This window comes from Coffea arabica, chromosome 9e (genome assembly GCF_036785885.1).
Source record: "Coffea arabica cultivar ET-39 chromosome 9e, Coffea Arabica ET-39 HiFi, whole genome shotgun sequence".
NCBI lineage: Eukaryota > Viridiplantae > Streptophyta > Magnoliopsida > Gentianales > Rubiaceae > Coffea > Coffea arabica.
Window position 1 is genome coordinate 35,640,093 of NC_092327.1, and position 10,835 is coordinate 35,650,927.

Below are 10,835 nucleotides of genomic sequence, written 5' to 3' on the forward strand. Positions count from 1 at the left end.
TTCCAAAAAAAAAAAAAAAGAATTTTTAGACCATTTATTTAGTAGGTCAATTTGATAGTCCTTGGTCCAAGCTCGTGGCCCATTAACCAAACCCTTAGCAAAATCCCCAGAAATATCTGAAATTACCGCTATATCCCACTCTTCCTTAAACCCTCAACCCTCAGGATTGAGGAATCTTCCCTCCTTCCTGAATCCTGCTCCTGCTGCAACTTTTAATCAATAACCCAGAGATTACCAATTCAGCACACTCGCACACCAACTTCAACATATTCTCTCCTCCTTCACAAAGCACACGAGCAGGGCGAGATATCAAAAACCTTGTAAGAGCCTCGTATAGCTGCTAAAAAAGGGTTCATTACCAAAAAAACTGAAATGAGAACAATTAGAGCTTTGAGGATACTAACCTCATCACTGTCCTCAAATTCCCAGAAAACCCTTTTCAATTCACCTTTTTTGCAGCGGTTTTATGCGGTAGGAACTCAACCAGATCATCTCCCCACAAGCAGTACAGAGGAGGAAGATGATACTACCTCGTCATCATCAGTGTTTGATAGCTCAGAATACGACATGGGTTTTAGTTTAAACGGTGATTCAGAGGCTGGGAAGATTAAGAATCCTACATGGGATGAGAAGTATAGGGATAGAGTGAAAAGCGAAGTTTTTAAAGAAGAGATAAAAAGTTCAAGAATCGTGAAGAAAAGTGAGGAGAAAAAGAAAAATGCTGCTGTGCTTGCAATGTCGCTTCTGGATGCCGCTATTAGGTGGCAGGATAAGGAAGATGAGGACGACGACGAAAATAAGGAGGTGACGGTGGAGGATCAGAAGTCTTTGGCTGTTGGAATCATAGGGGCTCCTAATGCTGGGAAGTCTGCTCTTACTAACTTCATGGTGTGTTAGTTGCTACTTTGTTTATATTCCCCTTACTCGTGTATTTTGGAATACAATTTAATGCTGAGTTTTTGGGTTTTCGTGTTTCTGTGATTTCATTTCACTGGGGAGGTCATGTATGTGTTACAAGGAATAAGATACATGCTACTATTGATTAGTAGGGCTGTCTTCTTGGATATTCTGATGGATTTTGGATATATGTTCACATATTTATAGATTAGATTATTTTGGTGGGTTATGTTGTCTCCATAAAGTTGGAGTCCAGTAGTTTGAGGAAGTCCCTGGTAAATTGTTTTATCTATTTTGCCAAAATTTTCTGTACTTTTTTCATGAATGATGAGAGATGAGATTCTTCTGGGGGTGCAATTCGTGCATGTTAAATTCAGCTGGCAATCCTTTAGAATTACTTATGCTTGGTACACGCTTTCTCTGTGAGTGTGTTTTTGCGTCTTATTACACATTCTTTTCTGTATGCCTGTTTGCCTGGCTTATTACCTAAGTCTTGGTTCTACCTGTGTATGTATGTTAAGCTATTTTTTTTGTATGAATGTTGGCTTAAAACTATATCACTTCCTTTTCCAATTTTGTGAGGGGACTGTACGACAATGATGGTTCAGTTTTGAGTAAGCTTAGTGGTTGAATTTTACTTCAGAGCCCCATATTTGCATTCTTTTCCCTGCTATAGGTAAACTTCTTACTGACTTGATTACTAGACTAATAGAAAGAATAATAATCTCACCACTTCTCTTCGGCAGTAATGAGCGCATCTCTTTTTGTGCACCTTGAAAACAGAATAGTCCTGTTTCAGCTTTGCCTTATATTTCCAAATAATTACCATGGTGTGCTTGCCAAATGGCGTTTTTGAATTTACAATCTTGCATCAGTTCCTTGGAGCAGAGTAGTCTTTTATGAGGATGTATACTTTAAGTTTGGCAGTCTAATTAATCTGTACAATGGCTTCATCTGATTCTATTTTCCTTAGAGTGTTTTCTTCATTGCACCTTTTTTTTCTTTGTGGGGGCAGGGGTTGAGGAAGGGGTTTTGGAAATAGAGAGAATGCTTTACTTGTGAGCATTTGAAGCCTTCGACTTTAGGACAGTCTGTGTTAGAATTTTTAATGGCCATTCATAATGCGAATTTTCGCACAAAGAAACCAGAAAAAGTCATGGAAATGAGCATCTGTTGTTGTTTTGATCCTCACCTTGCCAGTGTTTTGCTATTGCATCATATAGTTCCTTTGCTCCCTCAGTATTTCATAAGAGAGGGATGAACTTCATACTGTTATTCAATTTGCTCATGCAAATATGCTGCTTGTATGGTTTCTCCTTCTGCCCAAAACAGAAAATGTAAATCAAATGAAAGACCAACAATAGTTTAATTTATTTAAGAAGCTAATTGTACTTGTAAACTTACCATATGTTTATTTTTTTCTTTTTATTTGTTTCAGGTTGGGACAAAGGTTGCTGCAGTTTCAAGGAAGATGAATACAACGACGCATGAAGTGCTGGGAGTAATGACTAAAGGACATACACAAATAGTACGTCCCCTTTTGCTTAAGTGGATAAATTGGTTTATCATACTTGTTTCATTCACAGTATTGGTATTCAACACATCTCTTTAGAGCTGTGTTGTAAGTAGCCATGATGTTTTTCAAACACTGAAAGAGGGCAGGGGTATACGAAAGAATAGTTTTATGACATGTGCTAATGTCATTATAACTCTTTGAATAGCTCAAGTTACAAACTAAGAATCTTAATATTGGTATAGCATATGGATAACTCGGGTTAGTTTGGAAATTCAAGTGTTGGACCTTCTTTGCGATTTCATGCTTGCTATGAGAATGTACATGGACTTCCCATCCAAAGGCTAACACAGACAGACACATTGAGCTTGTTAGTTAAAGTGCCTCTTTGTATGAATGACTGTTGTAGCATCTGATTGGTGCTGAAGTACTTCTTTGGCTATAGTTGGAATTCGTTTTGGAAGCATTTCATGCATTTTGCACTGTTGGACAATTAATGACAAAATTTTAGCCTGCTCTGAACTCATTACATCTTAGTGAAGTATACTATATGGTGCTGCTAGTTTGGGGTTGTGGTAGCAAGCTTTTCATGGTTGTGGAGAGCAGTTTCCTTCTCTTTGTGGTTTAATACTATATGGTACATTTGGTTAAAATTGAAAATACAAATGTGAACATAGCTTAATTATATCTTCTTTTCCCACAGGTGACAGCTTTATGTATATACCCCAACATAGATGGTCTATGTTTATGTGGTCTCTTAAAGTTTCATCCTAGAAAAGATAATCACATTGTTTTTTCTTGTCTCCTCTTGCAGTGCTTTTTTGATACTCCTGGGCTTATGTTAAAGAAAAGTGGTTTCCCATACAATGATATGAAGGTTCGCATGGAAAGTGCTTGGAGTTCAGTTGGTTTATTTGATGTGCTGGTAATCATATTTGATGTCGATAGACATCTTAAAAGGTAAGTTTTATTTTTTGCTTTTGGTTTGTGTTTTGAGCAATGTCATTTGCTTTTCTTTTCTCAAACTTCTTTCCTGACCTTTATATATATATACAAATGTATTTGTGTGTTTGTGTGTATGGCATGGTTCTGGGTGCTCTTGACACCGTACCTGCCATATATTAGGACATCTCAATGCATCCATGCTCTTGTAATTCTTCTAGTTTTGTTACTTTATCCACTCAGATAGTTTATTTTGTCAACCTTTTGAAAATCTTGGTGCTGCCGCTTTGTCTTTTTTTTTTTTAATGAAAAGAAGGTTTAGGTGTTGTTTCTTTTGGAACACTTAAGCTGGTACTCTGACCTATTCTTCCATCACATTGAAGTCCTTACTGATAGGCAATGCTTTGGAACACCATCTGTTTTATTTCTTAGAGGTGTTCCTTTTCATGGGAAGAGTCAATTTAGTATTAGCCATCACTGTGTATGGTAATGCACATGTAGTGCATTACAGGAGTTCTTCCTTATTATTTATTTATTTATTTATTTTGTTTGTTCGCCAGCTTCAGTAGTTTCTGTTTATACTTCCTCTTGAGAAAACAAGGCAAATGTAATGCTTTTCAAATTTAATGGTTCAGAGTCTCAGCTCAGTCATCAAACTTGCTCCTTATTGAACAATTATGATCATTTGTGCTAAAAAAATAATGATAATGATCAAGTGTGTAGTTTTATCTGTGCACAGGCTTCTGCATCTTAAGTTTACATGTGCATATTTATACAAACTACTTCTGTTGATGCAGTTATAAAGCTATGGATTTATGCCAAATTTTATTACACGTATGCAATTTTTTTTAGCTGAAAATTATCCCATTTTGGAAGACAATTGATGCAAGATTTAGTTTGTCGTATTCTTCTTTAACTTTTGTGAATCGAGAATAGTTGGGTGGTTCTTATCACTTGATCTGTGTACCATGTGTAGGCCTGACTCGAGAGTAATAAGATTGATACAACGAATGGGTTCTCAAGTTAATCCAAATCAGAAGCGTGTTTTGTGCATGAATAAGATAGACTTGGTTGAGAAAAAGAAAGACTTATTGAAGGTTGCAGAAGAATTTAAGGATCTTCCTGGATATGAAAGGTAAGCAGGAAGCTCTTACATAGTCATGCAGTCTGTGTATATGCAATGTGGTGTCTTAACATTTACTTGAGAGATCAAAATAGAAAGGGAAAGCCGCTAACTACTTGCATGTTTTGTGCTGACTTCTCCATACTAGGTACTTTATGATCTCTGGACTAAAGGGATCAGGAGTGAAGCAACTGACTCAATATTTGATGGAGCAGGCATGTTTTATTTCTCCTCGTCTTTTTTCTGTTTTTCTGATTATCATAAATTTTTCAGTATTTATGATGTTAGCCATCTATCTCCTTTCTATTACTAATATGACTGAGTGTACACAACCTTATTGCTACTTTTTAAATACCACAATAAGGATTTAGTGCAATACTACTGACCTTACTTGAGGAGTTATATTCTCTATGAATTTCTGTGGCACCTATTCCTGTACTTAGCAAATGGTGGTTGATTATTGTTTCTTTTCTTAATTCAAGCATTCATTACGACTACAAGATTATTTCTTAATCTGTAATTATGTGATAGTGTTAAAAAATCATTTGTACTTACAGATACATATCTTTAAATGTAGCTATGTTACACGTATAGATAATTTTTCTCTTAAACCCCAAAGATCACATAGAAGTTTTGTTCATTTGTAACTTTATATGCTAGTAAGGTTTGTGTTTGCTGTGTATCTGCCCTTCAAATATTTTGGTTTGTGTTTCTAGTAGGAAAAGAAGAAAAATTGACCAAAGAGTTGCTCTAGCTCCAAACAGTATCAGCTCTTTCATCTTTGCATATGTCCATCACTGTGGCCTCTTTCCCCAACTAACCTCTTACAGTTACCTTCACTCTTTCAATATGCTAAACATGGAAGCATCTATACATCTATCACCACTTGAGTGCTTAGCACTTAAAATAAAAAAGTCATAATAATAATCAAGTTACAATTTGCTAAATTTGAAGGGAGAGTAGGAGTTTATTGCTAACTCTGGGTACGCCAGTTCAGAAAGTATGGAAGATAAATAAAATCTTCATGCATAAAGAAGTTTTTATTGGGAAAATAGGTATACAAATGAAGTGCATGTTGCGAGTGCTAATGAATTTGGTGACGTATTTTGATGAAATTTCTCATCTGAAAGAAAGTTCCTTCAAATGCTAAGCTTAAGATATAAAGCTTCCCAATCTTCTGATTGACAGTACTTCTTGGGTAGTTATACAATAATTTGTATGACCAAAGGGCATTGACTACTTTTCCCTTTATTCTGACTTTGAAAGGAAATGCTAATTCATCATTTCCTATATTCCATGTGATTGCTGTATTCTGCATTTTATGTAGTAAAAGTCTCGATATTTGGCCTTCCTACTCTGTTTCTTATCTTCTAATGCTGGTCTTCCCTTTTTTGGCATGATTAGGCGGTCAAAAGACCATGGGATGAAGATCCATTCACTCTTACAGAAGAAGTGATGAAGAACATTTCACTAGAAGTGGTACGGGAGAAATTGTTGGATCATGTACATCAGGTAATGCCTAAAATTAGATTTAACAAATTAAATTTATTTATTTATAAGGTTCATTTGAGTTGAGACATTTATGTCGTCAATCAGGAAATCCCATACAACATCGAACATCGGTTGGTAGATTGGAAGGAGTTGAGAGATGGTTCTCTGAGGATTGAGCAACATTTTATCACTCCCAAAATGAGTCAACGCAAAATTCTTGTGGGAAAGAAAGGTTCCAAAATAGGGTAATGATGTTTGATGCAACTTTTCTCTGCCTGTTACTTTTGGTTTCTTTTGGTTTTGGTGATAATGAGACAACTCGGACTCAACAGGTTTGTTTTAAGACTTGATTCAAAGCAATGGAAGCTTACTGGAACATAGATGAAATCGTTCAGTGCATTTCTTGAGTGCCAATTTGGTGCTATTATCTTTTATTTCAGTAACAATGGGTCGGTTTCTTCAATGATTTCCGTTATTGCAAACACATAATGCTCGCAATTAAACTTAATTTTGATCCATTAAGGATGGATTCTTGGCATCTTTTATTGTTTTTTGTTTTGTTATTTGGTGACTTATGTCTTGTTTGCTATGTTCAAAGATAGTAATGGGCTAGCAATAATTTGTTTTGTCAAAGTTATTCATATTTGTACTTGAGTGCTTAAAATAATCAATGACCCTGAGGAAAGCTCAGATGGTTTAGTTTTTGAGCATCGAGATTGTTTTGAGTTTGCTTAATTTCACCTAGGACCTGATTGGTCTGTTTCCAGTGGTGTTTGTGTTTGTTTTCATCTTTTTGTGATTGTTTTCTTTTACACCAAGCTGTTTTCTTGTCATTGCAAATTAATTGAGCAGTGACATTTTATGCTGCAATGCTCAGCTATTTTTATTCCTGTTTGTTTTATGATTAAATAACCATTACTTATTTTATGTGCTCATAAGTTGTAGTTATCTACTTTTGGCGCAGAAGAATAGGCCTTGAAGCGAATGAGGAGTTAAGATCCATATTCAAGAGAAACGTCCATCTCATCCTTATGGTGAGACTTAAATCATGAGATCAAACAACAAATAATAATCAAGGCTAAAGAGTATATATCTTTGGAGCCTGGTGGGTTCCATAACTGAAGAGGCGCGCAAATTAGATTGCTTGACTCATCACAGCAAGAACATAATTATATTGCTGGAGTGCTATGAGGTGATGCCAATCAGGTTTCCCTTGGGTGTGGTGAATGGTTACAAAGCTTTGAGGAACCCACCCTTCAAGCATTACGTGCATATATTCAAAGAGAGGTTCTCTCTTTCCCTGGCCCAGTGAGCCTGTTATATTTGGAGATCAGCAAGCCTTGCTGCGCTGATACCCTTTCTTTTTTGGCCAGTGTTGTGATTATGTAAGAAACACTTGAAGCATCCCCTGCTATTGGCTTCTTTTTGCTGATGGTTTTCTCTCTTGAAGTTCCATGTTAGTTTTGTTTCAGCAGGAATTTTCTTTTTCAGGCAGCTGGTGTTTTTTTTTTTTTTTTTTTTTTTTTACATAATATCCTATACTTAGATTATTTGACTTATTGTCACACAAATGTACAAAACCAGCCAAAGCTATGATGATGCTACTGAATTCTTTTCTCATTAAAATGATATAATTCTTTGGGGTATCATCTCTTTGATCAGGTATTGGGATGATCTTGACTCTCTTCCTAGGATTCTCACTATTAAAAAGCTTGCAGCTTTCGTTGCTAGTTTACATTATTTCAAAAAGACAAGTATGGAAGTAAGCCCAAGTCTTGTACTTTTTGATGAGAAACTATACCGTGCAGGTGTGCCTCGAAAGATTATTTACTGTGTTTTGGTAGGCAATTCACAGATTATTTACTGTGTAAAGCATATGACACCCTATACTAGTTGGCGATGCTCTAATTACTATGCCATCGAAACACGATAATTGTAGAACATCTAGAGATATTTCTGTATGGTATTATTTTTTTGCCTTACTGGAGTGGGTAAATTCTGTAAAATAATTTTTGCATATCTTCTGCTCAAGAAAGCTATATCATGTGAAGAAATTGTTGGTAGGCCATTAAAGGTAAACTAAGAATTTTAACTTAATCTCTTGGATTTTGGACCCTACTAGGTTTGCCATGTGTTTGAGTTTCAAATAAATTCCCTGCTGAAATAATGCATTTTTTCTTCTAGGTATGAAGCAAATTAACTCTACATAAGTGCAGTTTAAGCAAATGTCTCTTGATTGCATTGTAGTATTTTTTTAGGTGCAGCACAGTTGAGCATTTTATACAACTTCTGTTGGCCAAAACAAGAGATGCATGGAATAATACCTGTTCTGGTTTGTCACAGAAACAGCAAAGTATTACTACAGAAAAACAAAATGGAGATGGAAACTAAATGGTTACTACATTTATAGTGTACCAAATGATTGTAACATTGTACTTGTCTTAATGTCTTTGGACACTAGGTCCAGTCTAAATAGTGGATTCAGAATTCTCCCATATGATCATTAATGCATTTTGGTACAAATGAAAGAAGAACACTGTTTCAAAATAAAGGGTGATTGCATTAAACACATGCAAAAGTACTAAAGTAGACCTCATACAAGTTACTACATCAATAACTAGTAGTATTACATTGTTACCAACTTATTCACATCACTGAAAGTTAACTAGAAACTAGAAATGCATCTTAATTGGAAACTACAAATGCATGCTTCTAACTAACTAACCCACATTTAAGTGGTTTGCTTCAAAAAAAAAAAAACTAACCCTCCCTAATATTGGTGATAATTAGCCATGAGTTTGTACTACAGTAAAATAGCTTGGTTATCTCATGATTTCTGCAACAGTACTAGGATTACTGATGGGATCATAAAAACCTAAACTACCCACTGAAAGACTGAAAGGGAAGTGTCAACTGGTCCAGAAGTGCAGTAACAGGTGTTGCAAGCCTAGGCTCATAGCCAAAACCATGCAATTCACCAGCTTGATCTCCGTAACTCCTATAGCCATGAATGTGTGGACAAGAAGGAATCCACTGCCATCTTTTCCTGCAAAAATCAAACATTAATGCCTTTTCAGATGCTCGGATCAGTATAACAATAAATTCTCCATGACCAACACAATTGAACCCTTGACCATGTTCAACATCTGAAAATTGAAGGTATAATTGCTGTGGCATTCTTTCAATCTCCACCCACATTGTCCCACAGTCTTGCAAGGACCAAAGCCTCAAACTTTTTGGCACATTAAGCTTGCTCTTCTCCACTGCTGCAACTAGAATGAGCTTCCCTTTGCTCTCAACCAAGCTTGGAGAACGCAGAAACCTTCGCATGGGAGCTTGAATTTTGCACCATTGATTTGCAATGATATCATATGACAGAATGCTAAAAGGGCTATAGTTCATGCAGTAAAATCGGCCATTAGCAAAAACCATTTGTCCTGATTCAAGGCTACAAAGCCTTGGGAGGGAAGAAGTAGTACCCCAGATGGAGTAGAATCCTCCACCATCAATGTGAAAGTTTTCAGTGCTTAAATTCTTCACTGCATAGGGGGATATCATGTCATCTCCTGCAACAGCTAGATCAATGGATGTGTTACTGATGGTTAAACCAATAGAAGGGAAAAGCCTTGGCCTTAAAGTTGAAGGCAATGGAGTTAGAGACCCAGTGAGTGGATTAGACAGAAGAATGCTCTTTGAACCAGCCTCTTCAGACACCCAGCAGATTAGGCCACCTGAGGATGAGGCTGGGGAAAAACCTGGTGGAATCAAAGGGCAGGAAATTCGGTGCCACTTGGTCTCATAAGGGTCGAAAAGGTACCCTTCACAGTTGATTCTATCGGCTCCATTTCCACCATTAGTGGTCTTGTAAATATTGCTCTTTAAACTCTTCTGCTTGAAGAATATGAACCAGTGGCAGCGTGGAGAAACTTGCAAGTATAGCTCGAGAAAGCTGTTGGAGAATAAGAGCCCATACCATCTCTTACAGACTGCTCTAGCTCGAAAGAAAGCTGGTACAGGAAGAAAGGCGATCACCCTATCAATCAGCCTTTGTGGGAGTCTGCTCCATATCCTACTGTCCATCCAGGGAGTGGTTATGCAATTTGCTGCAGGTCCAGGAATACTTCCAGTGTTGCTACTAGTAATAGTAAAGTTGTAGGGAAGAGGAATGCTTATTTGGGCATGATGAAAAGTTTCCATGTTGATGGAATTGGGGTTTTTAGGTCTCTTAACAGTTTGGCTTACTGTTGGTGACCGAATTATGAAAACGTTCTTTTAGTTATCAAAGAACAACAAAAGGATGTGATCTGAGCTAATGAATAATCGATTTAGCAACCCTTTTTCACAACAAAAGTAGAAGGATTGGTTGGTGAATGTTTTGTCTTTTTAAAAAATGAAGACCATTCTATTTGGAAAGTTAAGGTTGGGAGGAAAAGTATGGTTTCTCAAAATCAGTGGAAGTGAAGAGGAAGTAGAACAAGATGTTTACACAAGTCAACAAAAGGAAAAGAAAGATAAGCATCTAAGGAACAAGTCTGTTTTTTTGGAGTGACTGCAGCTGGGAATGGTGCTTTTGGTTGGAGGGCAAGTCACAACTCACAAGTGTGTATTTATAAAGGATGGAACAGTGTGTTTTTTGATGTTTTCTTTATTGTCTTGTTCTTTGTTGTTTGTCCTCTCTTGTGTTATCCCTTTGCTGAGAAAAGGGCATGCAGTGAAAGTCACATTTACGGATGCATCCATCATTTCAGTGTTTTCTTGTCAAGGCCGAGGAAGGAAGGAACGAGCACCTGAGCTGACTCAAGGTGGCTCAATGCAGGCACACAATAATCAGAGAGATAGAACAAAAGAACTAAAATAATCATAGCCATG

The 10,835-nt window shown here is 36.7% G+C and overlaps 2 protein-coding genes across 2 annotated transcripts; one reads left to right on the forward strand and one right to left on the reverse strand.

The window, feature by feature from the left end:
* The first annotated feature begins 239 nt into the window (after positions 1-239).
* LOC140014787 (GTP-binding protein ERG-like) lies at positions 240-7,615 on the forward strand. Its single transcript, XM_072066216.1, has 8 exons — positions 240-888; positions 2,336-2,425; positions 3,225-3,370; positions 4,329-4,487; positions 4,624-4,690; positions 5,880-5,987; positions 6,072-6,211; positions 6,931-7,615. The coding sequence occupies exons 1-8, from the start codon at positions 373-375 to the stop codon at positions 7,016-7,018; spliced, it is 1,314 nt and encodes a 437-aa protein (XP_071922317.1). The 5' UTR covers positions 240-372; the 3' UTR covers positions 7,019-7,615.
* A 930-nt stretch (positions 7,616-8,545) lies between these two features.
* LOC140014822 (protein UNUSUAL FLORAL ORGANS-like) lies at positions 8,546-10,556 on the reverse strand. Its single transcript, XM_072066328.1, has one exon. The coding sequence runs from the start codon at positions 10,161-10,163 to the stop codon at positions 8,847-8,849; it is 1,317 nt and encodes a 438-aa protein (XP_071922429.1). The 5' UTR covers positions 10,164-10,556; the 3' UTR covers positions 8,546-8,846.
* Between the last annotated feature and the right edge of the window lie 279 nt (positions 10,557-10,835).